General features: G+C 36.9%; 1 protein-coding gene across 7 annotated transcripts; it reads left to right on the forward strand.

Annotated features, from left to right (window-relative positions):
• Positions 1–1,849: 1,849 nt before the first annotated feature.
• bcas1 (brain enriched myelin associated protein 1) lies at positions 1,850–15,421 on the forward strand. Of its 7 annotated transcripts, XM_084068602.1 has the most exons (16): positions 1,851–2,164; positions 2,274–2,374; positions 2,542–2,620; positions 4,336–4,460; positions 4,533–4,721; positions 6,341–6,520; positions 7,955–8,014; positions 8,469–8,504; positions 9,359–9,574; positions 10,254–10,292; positions 11,332–11,388; positions 11,806–11,844; positions 12,134–12,259; positions 12,379–12,459; positions 13,139–13,330; positions 14,092–15,421. In XM_084068602.1, the coding sequence occupies exons 2-16, from the start codon at positions 2,342–2,344 to the stop codon at positions 14,170–14,172; spliced, it is 1,533 nt and encodes a 510-aa protein (XP_083924728.1). In that variant the 5' UTR covers positions 1,851–2,164; positions 2,274–2,341; the 3' UTR covers positions 14,173–15,421. The 7 variants fall into 7 exon arrangements, with proteins under 7 accessions (XP_083924726.1, XP_083924728.1, XP_083924725.1 ...); XM_084068600.1 differs by having other exon boundaries at positions 1,850–2,164; positions 4,336–4,721; positions 13,139–13,335; XM_084068599.1 differs by having other exon boundaries at positions 4,336–4,721.
• The last annotated feature ends 3,965 nt before the right edge of the window (positions 15,422–19,386 follow it).

Consider the following 19,386-nt stretch of genomic DNA (forward strand, 5'->3'; position numbering starts at 1 on the left):
ATGCACAGCAGTACAATACACACCAGAGTAACACAATCAATGTTTTCAGACAGTTTTCTGAAAGAATCCCTAATCCAAACTAGAACTAGAAATGAGTGGAAAGAGGTTGTTTGAGGTCTCCTAGCTGTGTCAAGCACCACCATGTCTTGCATGAAATCAAAAGTTCACAGTACAACTAGGGGAATCCAACTCCCACCTCAACATGCAGGCTATAGGATACAATGGGACATTGTGTTCATGGATTCCAAGCTCCATAATAAAAATGTAAATCAACACTGCATTTTTTACTTTCTTTTTTTTCTTGTGAGTTGTTCTATTATTTCAAATCACTGATTGGAACAAGGTAATTCAAGTGTCAAAACCATCATGCCTTCCTTTTGGATTTCTACATGTAAAAGTATTATGCAGATACGTTGTTATACAGAACAGGGTAGAATGGCCCTGAATACTGCTGATTAGGCCTACAAGTAACACTAATATGAATTCAACATTGAAATATAATGTTTATGTATTGTTATTGTCTGTGTTTTAAACAGCTATTGTTGGCATATTTAACACATTTCACTTTGACTTTGTTCACTGAAATATTACTACTGCATATTGCATATTATTACTGCAATAGCAAATATTTAAATGAAGGCCAATATAAATTTGAAAGTAATTGAGAACAATTCATTTGAGACAACTATCTTTGCCTTGATTAACTCAGATGTATTGTAATAGTGGATGCCTCTGATAGCCAAAGAAATATTTCATCAAATGTATAAAAGACAAAAATGGAGTCCACTTTTATGGGTCACAGGTAAATAAATGTCCCTTTATTGTTTGTTTCCTACATTTTGTTAATCATTATTATTTCAAAACATTAAAAAAGCAACATCTTTCATGAATTAGAAACAAATTCAATGATTTTTCAAAAGAATGTCATTAATAAAATAACATAAAATAAATTCCATAAATTAGAAGACAAATGTAGATCTGCTATTTTCACTAGTTTTGGTCCTGGGGATACATCAAATTTCTCTTTTGGGTCTCGAGCTAAACAGTTTGGGAACCAGTGATCTAGAACTGTTATTGATCCCCAAGGGAGAAATTCTGGTAATGTAATAGCTACGGCAGTAATCATGAAACACAGGATAGGTACATCATGTAAGAGTAGAGCGATGGAGTAAGATTATAAATAAAGAATACATTAAAATAGAGCCTGACCACAGACAGTCAATGTGGCTCAGTAGGTAGAACAGCTGCTTGGGCTTCTTCAGAAGGTTCCCAGTTTGAGCCCCGGCTCCGCCTGGGTTGGTGTCGAAGTGTCCTTGAGCAAGGCATTGAAACCCTAACTGCTCTCGATGAGCAGGTGCCTTGCATGGTGTGAGTGAATGTAAAGGCACTATATACATGCACCAATCAACATGCATAGTCTATTAATAAGTATAGTGTGTAATATATCACCAGTTAATATAGTAGTATGCATGAATATAGATGTATTGTCTATGAACCTATCACCATTGGAGATGAGATTGTATAATATGTGTTGGCTGGCCCTCATCATTGGATCTGGATATAGTCAATATATGTAGTCTACTTTATTTGCAAACCAAATTCAAATCTGATCAATAATGTTCAATAAACAGTCACAAACCAATGAATCATATTGTATTTGTAATGCTTAGACTTTATTCATAAGACTTCATTCAGAAATGGCCTATAATTCCCATACTTACAAAAACTGTTGCAATGCATTCAGTCACCAGTTGTTAGGAAGTGTGCCAGGCCAAACATCAAATGACTCACCTGAGCTTTGGATATCCTTTATTCACATCCTGTTTCTTCTTGGCAAAACTGTGCTGGACTGCCTTGTGCCTTATCACATTTTACTATGTGTAACTTGGTTGGGCTATAAACTAATCAGAAACTTTAATATTTTTCTAGAGAACTCATTAGGAGAGTATAGTGAACAAATCACTGGCATGTACTGTACGGTACTTTGACAAAGTGTTTTAATTTTTGGTGACCTAAATGGGGGAATAAAATTGATTACTGAAGGCCCCACCCACTTTTGAAAACATTCTGCTCTGCTCATACAGGTGAGCATGTTGCACAAGTGATCTGAATATGATAGTCACCTTTTCTTCAGGAGTTGTTTGAATTACAGAGGGCACACAAGGTAAGACATTTGACAGACATTTGTTTATGAATCCTAATGTAGCTTACTCAATGGAAACATTAAATGGGAATATCTGTACAACCATTACTTATGTTTCTATTTATTGAAGGGAATACATCAATAACAAAAGGAACCAGTTCTGCTCTTCTCAGTTTTGCAGTCTCTGCTGGAACAAATATGGGTAACGAGCATTCCAGCAATGAATATACGGTACAATTGCTCAAATAACATATTCATATTCATGTGTTATTCATATAAGTCATGTAGTATGCATGCACCTTAACAACTTGGCTATCAGGATGCTCCATGGAGAAATATATTTAACTGTACTGTAAAGTAACTGTAGAGTAGTGAGTAACATTTCTCTTTTATCGCAGGAAGAGACAAGTCTTGGGAAACATACAAATGGAGGGGTGAATGGCCTCGCTGTAAACATCTCATCCAATGGCTTGGATGGTAAGCATCTAGATCTCTATATAAAAATAGCACACTAAGACATGACAGGAGTAAATACTAAGACATACAGTAAATAGACTCACAAACAGAAGTCAATATAGAATGTGAGAAAGCAGGCCAAGACATCAAGTTAGAGGAGCATGCTCTGTCAGTGCTTAGAGAGTACATACATTATTACAACCAACAGTCACTGGAAACACATTTTAATAAGTATTTCTAATTAGTACCCTTTTGTCCAGTGAATGAAACCTTAATGCAACACCCAAGATGACATTTGATAATTGTGTGCTTCCAGTTTTGTGGCAATGTTTGCGGAAGTCCTACCTGATCAATGCAATAATTATGTATATATATCTTTACCTTGTTCATGTTGATACTATACAGTTCTGAGCTCAAGGTTAAATCGTGTGAATTTAGTAAGGCATTCATTCACATGAAGTTAAATTGAACAAAAAATTATATTAATATTTAACATGTGAATTTATCTTTTATTTGTGTTACTATTCATTGTAGCAAATGCATTAACAGTGCAGAAAAGTGTTACCAATCAAACTAATAAACAGTTCATATAAATTTAAATAAGGAAGACACTACTTTATTTGAATTCATGTCTACTTAAAGGGATATTTCACTTTTAAAAAAATTGGGTCATTTTATCGTTTACTCAGGCTTATGTGAGGCCCCAAAACAGTTTTTAGGTTGCTTGATTCAGTATTTTGATATTCATTTTATCAGACACGCCCCCTTCCTATACAAACCCATTATAACTTCAAACTCCATTTTCAACATGTTAGATTAATCAAAAACACCCGTCCTTGGTTCTGGTGACGTTTTTTCCATTACTTTTTTCATTTATTTAATTTAATTTTGTTAAAAAATAAATTGAAAAAATAATTGAAAAAATACGGTCTCCTCACGTATTAGAAGGACCATATCAGTCACCAGAACCAAGGACAGGTGTTTCTGATGAATCTAACATGGTTAAAATGGTGTTTGAAGTTACAATGGGTTTGTATAGGAAGGGGGTGTGTCTGATAAAATGAATATCAAATATCTAAATACTGAATCAAGCAAATTAAAAACTGTCTGGGGTGCTCACAAAAGCCTGGGTAGATGATAAAATGACCCACATTTCAAAAGTGAAATATCCCTTTAATATGAGTGCAGTGTTATTCGTTGTCACAATGAACTAACATTTCCAAATTAGTGTATTATGTTGAATTGGACTTTGATAATGCTCTCACAAACAGCAGACTCCCATTTGCATTGGGTATTGCGTCTTAAAATGTAAACTATAGGCGTTGTCTCAGACATGGACATGGTACTACTATCTGTTTGATCTGTCATAGTGTACAGTAGTTTGTTGCCTTGGATGAACAATTTCACTGCTGGGCTCACAGTGGCTCTTCATGGCCGGGGTTTATCTAAGACATAATATTGATCTCAGACTTTTGAAACTTGCGTCACTCTTTACAGAACAGACTAGCCCATGTTTGCTTGTCATAATTAGGATCAGTTTGCAACGAGGTTAACATTAACAACTGGAAAAAAGTATTTGTCAGTGTTGTACCAATACTGTAGGGAACTCCTTTAGCAAATCAGAGTTTTGATCAACAGCATATTGCAGAAATTACATATACAAATTCAAATGTTTTAGTTTGTAATTTATAATCATGATCAAGTGCTATATAATAACTATGGTTTCTCATTTGCAGTCACCAGCAACACAGGTACGCAACAAAATGGTGAGCCCCCCTCATTCATCTCTAACAAAGAACCAAATGAGGGTGACTGTGTGATTATTGAACCAGAGAGCCAGATTGCTGAAGCTCAAGCCATTTCCGGGAGTCCTGATTCCACTGATCAGAAGAACATTGAACCAGACCCCCAAGATTCTGAATCTCACGCCACCTCTGAAAACCACAAGTCTACAGCTCAAGAGGTAGAGCCTCAACAAAAGAAAGTGAAAAAAGTTAATTTCTTTGGTAACATTTTCAAAAAGACAACAGAGCCTCCATCTAGAGAGTGTGATGTTGAACAAGATGAGAGCTCAACTGTAGATCAGACCGATGCAGGTGCTCCAGTTACCGATTCACAGTTTGTGAGTATAATCTTTGTTAAATTTGATGTTGGGGGGACAGAGATTGTGTGTGTGTGTGTGTGTGTGTGTGTGTGTGTGTGTGTGTGTGTGTGTGTGTGTGTGTGTGTGTGTGTGTGTGTGTGTGTGTGTGTGTGTGTGTGTGTGTGTGTGTGTGTGTGTGTGTGTGTGTGTGTGTGTGTGTGTGTGTGTGTGTGTGTGTGTGTGTGTGTGTGTCTGTCTGTGTGTGTGTGTGTGTGTGTGTGTGTGTGGGGGGGGGGGGGGGGGGGGGGGGACTACTGGCCAAATCAGCAGCAATCTTTTCCTGTCAGTAGGCCAAGGAAAACTTTTGCCAATCTGTTAAAGACAACTATGTTATTTATTTTTTTTACCTCCCACCCATTGTCCCTCCAGACTACAATAAGAAGGAGATGTCCCAATTTCACTGATTGATTGATGCTTTTACAGACGAAAATTCATATACATGAACATATATTTGTACATATCTGTCAAAAGGACACAACAGAGGGCAGTTATGGTGGATGACCTAACCGGGTGGTTCTGTTGTCCTGTACAAAGTTGAGGGATCACAGTTCAGTTTCATTACCTGTCACAAACACACAATATGCAAAGGAATGCCTTTCAGCCAGAGGATGATGAGATGCTCTTTAGTACTGTTGGAGTATCCTGTACAAATAATTATCCCTCTCTACCACTTCAGCAGCAGTGGCCAGAATGGGGATAGAAGCAGAAATTCACAGCAGGGCAAAATAACATCTTTGTTCAGACAACTTCTCTCAGCATGTTCAACAGTTGTGTTGCCATTACCACCAATGTATCTCAAAACGAAGAACTGGATTTCTCTAAAAATGTCTTGGGAAATTTCCAGCTTCTTTGATGCATATCTTTGGATATGCAATGATAACATTCTTGTTTTTATTCTCGACTTCTTTAAAGAGTTTTAAATCAATAATTACAATCTAATGATTTAACATTGTTATATTGCACCATTTTGAAACTAAACATCTAAACGTTATGCTGGAAGTTTTGGCTTCTTACTTTAGTTTTACTTCATGGTTTATAGTGTTTCAGCATCCCTGTCATCAGTGGAGCTTAATTGTGATGGCAGGGCTGTATTTGATGAAATAAACAAAATGACCTTTGTGCATAGAATGGTCAAATTGTAAATTTAACATGCATAACATACTAACATACTTTCCATATTAAACGTTGGGATTTCAGGTGGGAATATAATTCGAGTGTAACCATTTCCAAATGGTGAACATTAACACTACTGTTATAAAGTAGTATCTAGAAAGAATTAGCTTTCTTTTTTAAATGGCTACAATCAGGTTTGACTGTTTTTTTTATTCTAAAGATGTTCTCCATCCCCATAAAGTAAGGTATTTAATTTTCCTGGCATTTCTCATAGCATAACTCAGACATTGCTGAATATCAATGAGTGTGGGGGGGGAACGCAGACATTAATAAAAGGGTGATTGTTGACAATGCCCCGAGTAGGCAGAGGCATGGTTGGAATTGTGCACCCATCTCAATGCTGTGATTAACAGACTCGCTGCTTGCATATCAGCTCCACAGCTCCACCACATTCTCAAAGACATATTCTTTGTGGCTGTGTATAGGAGGCTGCTGACATAAAGCAAGACGCAGAAACATTTAAGGAACCAAAAAGTGTGTCTCTAGACCCTAGTCCAGAGGAAGGAGAAACTCAAGATACTGGCAAAGAAAACAATCAGCTTGTGGAAAACGAAGAGGAAAGTCACGCAGAAGAGAATCCAGTTATGAACTTCTTCAAAACACTAGTAAGTCAGCTATATTTAAAGCAAATTCAGTGGTTGTTTGGCTACAATTAATTTATACCTGATGATAAATCATATTTATCTAATAGAATTGGGCAGTTAATGTTTCAAACTGTGTAACAGTTTGAAAAATAGTTTGAAGTCAAGTCACCTTTATTTGTATAGCACATTTAAAAACAACAGATGTTGACCCAAAGTGCTTTCCATTCAAGATAACATCATAAAGACCTCATAAAATACAACATAGTAAAAGCAACATAAAATAAACACCTCATACAAATACAGCATAATAAAAGAACATAAAAAGCAATACAATTTAAACACAAAAGTTAAAATACATTCAATGATCAAAGTAGACCATAAGTTAGTTGCCCTCAGACTGAGCCAAAAGCAAAGGAGAAGAGGTGAATTTTCAGGGAGGATTTCAACTTTTCAATGGTGGAGTTGGACTAATGTGCAAAGGAAGATTGAACAATCTTGAAAAAAGCACTAACGCCAGTACATAATATAGCCTTGTTATTTTTACACATTTTGTGCCTAAATAATTTAGATCAGTCAGAAAGCTGAATGGTCAACTAGAAAATAAAGGTATTAATGTTATTAATTGATCATGCATTAAAATGTATGATTTTAGAACTTGATTAAGGCTTGATTAAGTTTCACACCTTGGGGTAGACATAAATTGGGGCTCAAAGATGCCGAAATAAATGACAGGACCGTATCAGTGAGGGTTCTGTCTTTAAACAGTGTCTTAAGTCAATGATTGGGGTTATTCTTTGTGATGGTACGTACTGTATGAGAACTTCAGGGAAATGAAAGCATCCATTAAAAAATCTGTGTGGTGACAGAGCCTGATGGAAAGTGGACAACAAACAGCTATTGTTTTGTCCTCTTCATCATGCCTTCCTTTGGAATCATTCTTCTTTAAAGACCATAGCCCCCCAGCCCCATGCTAATCAAATCTTTGAACATGCGGGAATGTGGTGGCCTTTTGTTTAGGCCATAGTGTGAGCTCACAAGGGAGGACTGTGCAATTGGAAGTTGAGATGTGTGAAGATAGAGCGAGGGAAGGCCTACGCCATCTCCAGTGCACAATGGCTGTCACAATGACAGCGCATGTACTGTATGTGCTCTATCAGGGACCTCAGTGTGCACTCTGTAACTCTGTTAGTTTGTCATAGAGGCCTACAGTACGTCTACATTACTGAATGGCTTCTTTTTCATCAACAAAATCATTTCTCTGTTGCTACAGCAGACATAATTATCTTTATTTTGTTTTATTTTGTTATTCATTTAAGCTTTCATCTTAACTGCTTGGTAGTTCCAACAATACAATGCTCATTAATGCTTACATAAAAGTTTTGACTTATTTTTCTACTATCTTTTATCATGCTAAGAATTAAATAGACCATTCATTTTGCTTCCTTCATTACACAGGGGAAACCTACTAAGACACCCAAAACAGAAACAACCACGCCTGATGCTACAAAAGATCAGGTGAACATGTGGTTACAACATATCAGAATATGAGAACAACATACTAAAAGCTTCATGTTTGTTTTTTTTGTTTTTTTTGCCAATGTCAATTTGTGTTGCTCCTGAAAGCCTCAGATTCTCTCTTGACACTTAACTTCACTTATTCAATTTGCCATATCTTTGTTTAAAACTACACCAAATGATACAACGTCTCTCTCAAACTGGACCATTATTTATTAGACAACATTTTTATGTTATTGAGGGAAAAAAATAGTAATTAAATAATATAGATAGAAATAGCATAACAATTTCAGAGAGTTGTTGTAATGGCTTCAGAAAGTGTATTTTATTATTGTTTGTTAATTTCTTTCAGCTTCTCTCAAGCATATTAGATTTGTTTTTTTGGTAGATCCACATTGCTCACTCTAATCTTAACTAGCACATCTAACAGCTTCCTTTTCTTGTTATCAAATAGTTGCAGAAGGAGATCCAACCAGCAGCAGCTACTACTGTGAGCACATTGCCTGTTAAAGTAGTATTTTATTTTATATAATTTTAATTTTGTTTCTCATTATGCTTGCTGTAATGAATTGCACTAAAATTGCAATTGCAAAGTTGCCCTGTTAGCTACATTATGATGCCAGATTGCCAGATTGCCAGTTGGTCGGTCGGTCGGTTGTTCTGTCTGTCAACACTTTGGTCCCAATTCAGATATAGGCTCTGCGCTTAACTGTAGTCCGGGGTTTCCAGAAGGTGGTATACCCGTTTCCTGTTCCGGTTCAGTTTCCCAGCTTTGTTTGATTGGCTCGGCAGCAGATTTGTACAGGATATGAAATCATACTTGTGTTCAGTTATTTATTTATTGTTTATTTATTTATGTTTTAATCTGAGGAGCTCTAAAGGGGTATTCACTCCAGACACTACACAATTTTGAGAAAGGTGACTCAATATTAAGTCAATGTAAAGATGCAACATCGAGTGATAAATCGAATGTGCCAAAAGTAATGCGAATACTAGAGCAGCACAGCCTCTAGGGGTCGCTAGCAAGGCTTTTAGACCGTTTCTTGTTATACAGTTGTGTATGATGGTAAACCCTAACTCTGATTTACTCATGTGTCACATTATTTACTGTTTAATTTGTCAATTATGCCAATCTACTCATTCCAAAAGCTTTTTTTGTATTTGAATTTTGTAAGAAGATATGATTAAATGATTAAATTAATTGAATGTGAATTGAAGCTATTTAAAAAAAAAATAACATAACATAAGGTACATCCCTATAAAATTGACATGAAAAGTTAGCATTAAATCATGTGATGATCATCTGCTGTTATTGCCTTTACATCAAATCTCTCGATTCAATAGACTGCACAAGTAGCCGATCCCCCTGCAGCACCCAAAGGAATGTCTATCCCACCACCACCTCCTCCAGAGCCACCAAAGATGGAAATCAAAGGGGAAATAGCTGCCAAACCCGTAATGGCCTCGCCAAAAGCAGAACCAAAAGCTGCTGCGAAGGAATCTAAGGCCGCAAAGGGAACATTTTCCGTGGATACATTGACCAAATTCTTTCGTCCAAAGGTAAATAAACTATATTACTGTCTAATGGGGTGGCTTAATAGAATATTGACATTGTGTCTGATTATAACATAAACATATTGATATGAATTTGAGGCACTGTTAGGTAAAAGATCTAAAGCCAAGGGTGTCTCAACAAGTGGAGCCAAAGTCCCAGCCAAGACTGCATCAGGGGTATAGTAGATTACAATACTATAGTCATCTCAAACTAACCGGCTGTGGCTCATCCTGGCAATCATTTAATCTGACTTGTGGTGGCAGACACTACATACAGTCGCTGTCTCCCTTTTGTAAGATAATGGTCATTCCCTCTGTACAAACTATAAGATGTGAGATTAAGTACAGCAAGTGCAGTACCACAAAACATTCTCCCCAGTAAGACATCTCCAAACAACAACTTTTCTGAATTGGTTTCATTGTGGAGTATCTGAAGTTGGCAGCGTTGTGTCGCGTTGTCTACCACATTGCTCTTCAAACTGAACATCCTTTTACAGTCAGTCACCATTCTCTCCACCTTGCCATTATAACAGACCAACCATACCGCACCATACCATACCATACCGCACGTACCATACCAGACCAGACATAAATGACATCATTTCATGTGTGTTTTGTCATTTATTATTATTCTGTCTTGACGTGTGAATCAGAATAAAAATAAAATCATTTCATTCTCCCATAGGAAGTCGAGGAGGTGCTTCAGCCAGTTGTAGAAGTTCAGGTAAACCAGTGTAAAATGTTAAAGCTTGTTAGAAGCTTGTTTTTTTCTTTTCAGGGAATGTTTGCGTAATTGTTAGGTGTAGAGGACAATTAGCCTGTGCAGACTTCAAAACTGACTTCCTTTTTTCCATAGTGTGATTCTTCTCTTTGTAGGTCTTATCATCAGATTCATCATCCATCCAACCAACGGCAAATTCACATCAGCATAGCCCCAAATACTTTCATTAATTTGTTACTTCTTGAAGTTGACCAACTTCAACTTCAGTTTATTGTCAAATCACAAGTTTACACCAGGTCTAAAAGAGAGGGTGCAGTTCGTTTGTGTAAGCTTCCCACAAATTGCTGTTACATTTTAAATAAAGAATAAGAATAAGAGTGAACATAAGAGTACAAATATCAAATGTACACACAGTACATAAAATATATATAATGTATGTGTTCCGCAGTCTCTTTGGAAAATAAAACATAGATATTAAATATGCATAAAATGTATGGGAATGAGAATGTATCTACAGTCATACATCATCACATTCTTTCTCGCCTCATCAGTTACTGAATATGTTATAACTTACTTAGACTTTTAAATTCCCTGAGGAACAAAGGCCACAGATGAAACGCCCTAGACGACCCAGTGCGTCCGAAGCTCCTGACCCCGACTGTAGGGGTCAAAAGCTTGGACGCACTGGAATATATTATAACCTGCTTCATACAGTAAATTGTCTCCCCTACAGTTGAGCTACCAATGCCAGTTTTTTAGTGAAAGCAAAATTTACAGGAACACTCATGGAATATTCCATATTTTCAAGATTTAATATTTTGATGGCCCTTGTTGGCCTATTGAAAAAGATCTAACTTCAAACTAGACTTCTTTCAGTCGGATGACATCTCCCCATAGTATATAACTAAGTGGAAGGCCAGGTTGGCAGCATTGACTCTGCCTAACAAATAATCTCCTTCGATCAAGTTCTAAGTAAACAAAAAGTTACTCATTTCATTTAATTCATCCCTCTCATCTCACCTCATCTCACATTCTCCCACAGCCAGTGGAGGCGGCAAAGCCAGTTGAGGAGGCGGCAGAGCCACTTGTAGAAATTCTGGTAAATAGGCGGAGAATGTTCACTCTTGGAATCTTTCAGTCTTTTCAGACAATTGTCGCTCAATCTTTTGACTTGAAGGCCAATTGCCTGGTACAGAATATCACAAATCATCAAAAGTAAAATCTCTCAGTGGTATAGATTTCCTCTCTGTAGTTCTGTTCATCAGATTCATAATTTGAGTTAACATAAACTATACAATATTCCCAACATCACAACACACCTATATTTTTTATTTACTGGCTTAATACTTCTCAACCCTTAGGCCTACTGTATTTAAGTCTAAAAATGAATTGATTTTGTAGAATGATATGGTGGTCAAACTACAGTATACATTTAGGTTTTACCCACAAATTCTACCAGTTCTAATTCTGCTTAATTTGAATTGATCAAAATTAAATTGATTTTGTTGTCCTTCAGACAACTGAGGAGGAGCCACTTCCCGATGTAGAAGTTCAGGTAAATCAGCAAAGGACAATCTTAAAAGATCTTCCGTTATAATATCGAAACATTCTACCTCTTCTAAAGAAACACTTTTCATTTTTCTGGTTTCAGGGTGGATCTGACATTTCTCTTACACAGATCTTTCTGCTTCTCCTATCTGGTGCTGGTGTCTTTCCTGCCCAACGTTATTTCCTCTTTGTCTTTTGCAGGTGGCAGTTCTGCTTCACAGTGGCCATTTTTAACTGCCATTAAAACTATAAATAATTAATTCTATAATTATTCCTCTTTTGCTGTGCTCATAAAGAAAGCAGATGCCTCTAAAGCTAGCACTCTGGAGGCTGCTGCAAAGCCAGAGGTGGCGCCCACAGTTCAGGAGGACAAGAAAACCCCCTCAAAACCATCTGCCTTCCTTTCCTTTTTCAAACCAAAGGTAAGGAATCTATTTGTTTAAACTTCATCCACCCATAATGTGTGATCTCTGAATGAGTGAAATACAAATTTTCCAAAGACGTCACAGAATTGAGAGTAACAGAGTAATGTGAATTTGAGGTACTGTTAAACCAAATGGCCACAAAAGTCAACGCAGCTTCTACCAGTGGAGTTCAGCTGCTCAGGAAAACTACTGGAGTGGTAAATATAGAATAATTGCCGCCCAATCAGAGTGATTTTTTTTAACAAGAGTGATTTTATGAGCTCATGCTGGTATTGTTTTTTGTAGCCTACTTCATTATGTGCTCTAAAACAGTGGTTCTCAAACTTTGTCAAGGACCCCCAAAATGATATGTATTTGGCTGCGGACCCCCCCCCCCCCATCTCAAAAGTATTTTGTGCCAGGGATTTTTCAAAAGCATATCTACAAGCTCATAGCGTGGCATGCTGCGCTATGAGCTTGTATATCTGCTATTTTTGAATTGCCAATGTATGCAATCTGGTTAAAGTGGTTAAAATCATTGTGACGCTATATTAACAAATTTAGCTGGGGACCTCCTGGTACCCCCCCACGGACCCCTGTCCCTGGGGGTCCCCGGACCCCACTTTGAGAACCAATGCTCTAAAACAGCTGTTTTGTCTGAAGTCTTTTCAAACCTCTGTTATTCGTGATACTCACAACTAGATGCGCAGCGATGCTTGATTTGTCATTGCTTATACAATAACTAAGAAATTATGTTGACTGTTTTCCTAACAGCAGTTAATGTGTCACACTGTCCAACTAAGCTTTTTAAACAGAGCAAATTTGATGACAAAACTGGCTAATCAATTTGCAATGTTGCTCTAAATATAATGACATTTTCTACCACAACTCTGTCAGGCTGCTGAGCCCAAGAAGAAAGACACTCCACCTCCTCCGGTGGCAGCAGAAGCGGCACAGACAGTGAAAGCCAAGGAGGACCCTAAAGCACCAGAGGCTCCTGCGGATAAGTCAGGGCCTTCCCAGGAATCACCAAACGTCCCGAGGAAATTGGAGAAGAGGAACTCCATCCACTTGTTCTTCAAAAATCTGGTAGGGTGAGCATCTCTTTTATTCACTGCTCCTGGGTCCTGCCATGAAGAATTATTAGGGTGCATCGCCATGCATACACAAATAAAATCTTTCATATGATGATCATCAAGATTAAAGTAGCTGATATGCACAGGGTGACAGTTTTGGTACCATATGTCATTCTGTTGTTCACCTCCATCTCCACTAGATGGCATAAAGAATTAATTGTTGTGCCATGAACAAAGAAACTTCAGAATCAGAATTTTATTGTCACATCACTGGGTGAAATTAGTTTTTGTGCAAATTGAATGTGTACTGAAAAACAAAACTGGTTTATCCATAATATAATCACACACGTTGTGGAGGAAAGAAATCTTGAACGATTTATTTCATTTTGGAATCACCATGATTGAAGTTTTACTTTGCGTGATGTCACCCAGACAACACTTACTCCAATGTGATGTTAAATGCAGCTTAGTGAAATGATAAAAAGTTCAAATATAACTTGTCTTAATAATAATAATACATTTTATTTGTAACACACTTTATATTTGACAAAAATCTCAAAGTGCATAATGTAACTACCACAGTGGGTATGGCTTTCTTTGGAATTCAGATGACAGACCATGAACCAAAAAGCATAAATCTATCTGGAAGAATCAACTGAAGGGTGGAACAAAATTTAGATGAATTGTGTGTGCTGTGAAGCATACCATTTCACATAATACATGCGCAAATAACCCATTTACTAAACATCCTTTATGTTTTCTCTTCAATTACAGAGTCAGAAGCGTAACTCCACAGATGCCGGAGTCCAAACAGAGCAAGTGACCACTGCACCAGCAGCTGAAAAGGCCAAATGATTTTTTTCATTTATACTTCATCATGATCCTATTGCTCGTGACACGGATATATAACAAAGTTTTGCCATAAGTTTCCCTGTCCCACCAGCCCCAACCCACACCTCCTCCTCCTTCCCACCCAACGCCCACCCATGCCACCATGAACTATGATTTTTTTAAACTATAATTTCCAACAGTTACACAATGGAAAAAGAAGGTTGTTTAAAGGGTAAAACCGCAAGTGAGTACGGTAGTTTAAAGGAACAGGAGCATTTTGCAGGTAGTTCATTCGATTGGTGTTTTGAAATAGTTTAACCACTTAAACCCTTTGTAAACTGGAAATGAGTTGCCTCTGTACTTAGTGCACTCTTCTTTCCTTCTACACCAAATCTCTGCAAGAAAAATAGCTACAAGCTACAATATATACAAGCTCACAATGCATTGCTATGTGACGCGTATTTTTCGCAAATGTTCCCCCCGGAATAGGGGTGCTATTGGGTTCAAGTGGTTAATAGCTTCTTGGTTGTGAGGATGTTTAAATATATATTTTGGGTCATATATATGTCATGACAAGTACAGTATAGGGATGTGAGTTAGAAACCTTTTCTATAGGTGGCTGTTAAATGTGACTTCTCTCTGTGACTATGATTATTTATTATTGGAACTTAATAAACGTAATAGTCTAATAATACAAAGCTTTGCTTTTAGATGTTAATTTGTCTGAAGAACATATTGCAATGGCATTACAGTGTGGCAATTCAGAGGATATGGTGATTTTTGTTACGGAAACGATAATTACGGAAATATAACATGAACATTCAACAGCAAATATAGCTTCAATATTAGTCATGATAGGTAATACTGATTAAATAGGGAAGCATGTTCATAAAAGTATTTGGCTGCACTTTAACTTATAGGGTTTTAAGTTTAAAGTAGTTCATACAGTACTCATACTGAGGGAATTTACAATCTTTACAGTCCAGAATCAATGGCAGTTGATAACTTTAGGCAACAAACAATTACATCACAGATTGTAAAATAGCATAACTTTATGTTTCTTTGTGGTATCTTCCATAGTCATAAATCACAGCTTACTAACTTTCAATTTGACTGCCATGCTTTGTGTCATCTTATGATAAATGTTGGTTGGCTTGGTTTGTTATTTTTGTCTGCCATATGTGTGATATTAACGTTATTCTTTTTGAGTATATTTCTGTAACCTTTATAAAGACAATAAAGACTATTTGTCTCCAGTTCATGAATACATGAATGGTTGTGTTGCATAACTTGTATATAAGACATGACTGAACATGTTTGGCAAACATGCAATAGGATATCTTACTCAAATCATACACCATGTTAAACATAAACTTATGCTGTTGTTGTTGTTTTTTACATTGCTGGTACACTTGAACACCAAAACACCAAACCTAGTGAATTAGACAGTGGGGTTGTAATCATAGCATATGGGACAGAAAGCGACAACTCCCTATTGAAATTTGCATGATGATGTGAACTCAGTGAAAGCCCAAAGTCACTCCACAACCTGTTGCTCAGGTTGGAAGAACAACACCTTACTAGTTGTGGAAATAAGCAGCAATTCTTACTCAGATAGCAAGAAATGCATTAAGTCTTTGATAGAGGTACAAAATAACTGTAAAATATGACAAGATTAATTCAAATTTACTCACTAAAATGCTGTTGCAGGATTCATTTATATTCTGAGATGTTTTCATAGGTTCACATGGACACACTTTATAGAACGCCTTGTAGATGAACAATGTAAAACTAGATAAATGCATCTAGAACTGTGTGCTTCTGCTATGGGTCACCCCCTGTTTACAATATGATTTTAGTGATTGATTCTGTAGTGCGCTATCTTCGGGGGGACGTGTTTTAGATTGTGATGTCTGAGATCACCCGCCATTAAGTGATGAGTTTCACTCCCTGAAGGCATAACTCACACTGCACCTTTGTTATCAAGGAGGCACACTGTTCTTGCATTGCCCTCTGTAATAGGTACGATCACTTCAATTTGTGCATCAAAGTAATTGCCCTGGTACTGCATAGAGAAAAGGCGGTAGACTAGTTGTACGGTACTAGACATTTATTTGGTCCACTGTCTGTCCTTTTCCCTGAGGATAGTTTCAGTTCAGGATTCAATATCAGGTTTTTGCTGACAGTAGTATTAGTGTTAGAGAATAGGGGAGTTTGTATATTCAAATTCATTACCAGAGTAAATAGTGGCACTGAAAGACCTAGAAACTGTTATTTTGATGAATTAGATCGAATGTGTTAACAACACTGAACTACAGTAATTTCACTGTTTCTCCGGTTAAATAAAATGCGATTTAACATTTTACACACAAAACATAACTGAAAATCTGACCAAAAATGTATGCCATATACCAAGTCGATAGCTTTTCATGTCACTGTCTTGTACAATTCCAAGTACACAGTGAGGGGAAAGAAAATTAAGGTCATACAATATGGACAACCTTCTGGTAGTTATCATCATGTATTATGCTAGAAGATGGGTATATCAGTAAATTCAATAAATCAATTGCCACTGGTTACTCATTCTGGCAAATCCTAGGAAAGTAGTGTAACCATCCATTAATCTCTATATGGAGAATATTGCTGAAATCTAAACAGTAGCTACCAATAGAATGATGGAAAGACTCTTCACACTGCTCAACCACCCTGTTGCTCCAGTTCATCGTAGGACAATGCATGTGACTGTGTGAATGCACCCAGTTCAGAGCAGAGGGGGTGGAACAAGGGAACAGTGGGTAGGGAGGCCTGTCAGAGAAGCCTGCTGTCAGCACTCTGTGTATCACAGCCAACCATGCTCTGTTAGCAGTAGGTCTACAGTGAGAACATTGGGGGGAAATGATTCTAGGGACCTAGAAGACAGTGTAAAGTCCAAATCCTGGGCCGCATAATGGCACGTTAATTGTAATATCCAGCCTCTGCAGGACATTCTGACTCACTGCGACCTGTTTTCAAAGGTCATCATACAGGCAGAGTGTGTGCATGCGTGCATGTGTAGGGAATTCAGAATACTCTGGAGTGAGTCAGTCTTTGAGGTGTGGCACCTGAGATAGTTTATTTTATTATCTGTTATGACCTGAAGAAGATACACAGCCGATCCAAATGTTGTCAGTTTTGTAATATCGAAGTATCTTTTACAGATGTTAGAAGGCTCTACCTTTAAAAAAAAAAAACTCTTTAGCCCAGCACCCACAGTCGATGTGCATATAGCTAAGTTTCCTTAGTTTATTTTATTGCCATAGATTACTGGAAATGAATAAGCCTTTTAGATGCTTGCAGACCAATGTTGAGCTGATGGAAGGTCAAACACGTCTCTGAATGTAGTGTGATATTGGAAAATCTATTGAAGACTAAGCTAAAATAATGATATTCCAAACGTTGAAACATTTCCATTATATTATAATTTATATTTTCAGTTCAAATATTCTTTAAAATACTATTATATTTGTAACTTGGTTTTGTTATAGAATTAAGTTGAATGTGGATAGGACGAGGCAAACCATTTTTCTTGCAGTATCTTCTGAAAAGAAGTGAAGAGAACATTGTAACAAAATGTCATTTTGAAAAGCTGCACCCGGTGTATAGGGCATCTATACGGTAAGCAGCAACATTTTTTTTTGTACTCCCAGTAGAGCTAGATGTGGTGATGAATAAACAAACCAATCTATGGGAGTGGAGAGATCATATATTATCAGTGTCTTTCAGGAGCCACATCATGGTTATAAAAGAAGCCAGGCTGTGAGTTTGGGGGAGAACAATGCAGTCAGCTGCTCCTGACACACCAAAACAAGCCCACACAGTCTGAAAGCCTCGCCCATTCCTTCATCCAATTCTTATCAGGAGTGTCTGGCTACTGAATACAAAATTATCCACTAATTAAACTAGTAGAAATGTTATATAACTAGGTATACAACCTTGTGTGTGTGTGTGTGTGTGTGTGTGTGTGTGTGTGTGTGTGTGTGTGTGTGTGTACACTATATATATATATATATATATATATATATATATATATATATATATATATATATATATATATATATATATATATATATATATATATATATATATATATATATATATATATATATATATATATATATATATATATATATATATATGAATGTTTGTATATTTTCTGTAAATTACTGTCTTCATTATAGCCTTCAATATAGGATTTTTTTGAGAAGAAACTTTACAAAAGCTAACAGTTTAAATTTGCCGTTTCATTTAACATCCTCAAAATTAATCCTAAATAAGTTTGCAAATCATTGTACTTGATTCAATAGATTCAATAAAACATTGCATTCATCGTTTTCTAAATGGCAGTTATAAATATGCACAAACTCATACAAGCTGCAAGTATTCTTACTACATATCTTCATCTTCAGACATCATAATGCTACTCCAGATTGATAGCTCTGCACAAAGCCTTTGTGGAAACAGAACAATAGGAAATGAGCGGGAGGCTTCTGTTCATCACATGTGGTGCCTTTGATTAACATTCTAGACTTGTTTGTGTAACAGGATCTCAGGGCGAGACAAGAGGATATCATGAGAGTGAAACAAAAAAGTAAGCAATATGCTGGGCACATCACATTCTTCAGTTCAATAAAGGACAAGATAATCAGTAATTTTGCCCTGCATGGAACCCAGGCTAATGTATTATTTGTTACGTTTGTGCTATGCAAGCAAACATAGTCCATAGTTTCAGGAAATCATGGGGTTGATGAATTTCCCATTTTGAAAGAAATGACAACCTTTCTGTATAATGAGAAATGAAAGTATAATCCTTCATGGGGTTTTTCAGATATTTTCTATGCTTGCTTTAATGCTGTGGATCTGCATGTCATTTTCTTCAGTCAGCGAACTTGCCACGGCCAGGCCTGTTTGGTATTTTCTGAAAACCAATTGTACTAACATCTAGTCACCAAAGTGTGGTCAAGAAGAAGAGCAAAGTTGTGTGACAGCACTCCAGGCAGATGCTGTTTTGGCAAAGCGTGCCTTGCCTCTTTGTTCACTGTTCGTCACACTGGACAGCTGTGAATGGCTAACTGATATTTTTTTCCTTCCTCCTAGACACTGCCACACTGTTATATTCAACCATTCCGTGAGAAAAAGTCTCAATAATTACAATTTATGTATGGGTCTAATGAAAGACTTCATTGATTAAAAGCCTTCATT

The sequence above is a fragment of the Gymnoscopelus microlampas genome (genome assembly GCF_963454915.1).
Source record: "Gymnoscopelus microlampas genome assembly, chromosome: 10".
Classification (NCBI taxonomy): Eukaryota; Metazoa; Chordata; class Actinopteri; order Myctophiformes; family Myctophidae; genus Gymnoscopelus; species Gymnoscopelus microlampas.

What these genes read in the sequence shown, in the direction of transcription:
- bcas1 (XM_084068599.1), top strand. Translation starts at nt 2,342, where the DNA reads ATGGGTAACGAGCATTCCAGCAATGAATATACG. An exon ending in AGCCACTTGTAGAAATTCTG is followed by an intron (nt 11,389 to 11,805) that starts GTAAATAGGCGG and finishes GTTGTCCTTCAG; the next exon opens with ACAACTGAGGAGGAGCCACT. An exon ending in TCAGGAAAACTACTGGAGTG is followed by an intron (nt 12,460 to 13,138) that starts GTAAATATAGAA and finishes CAACTCTGTCAG; the next exon opens with GCTGCTGAGCCCAAGAAGAA.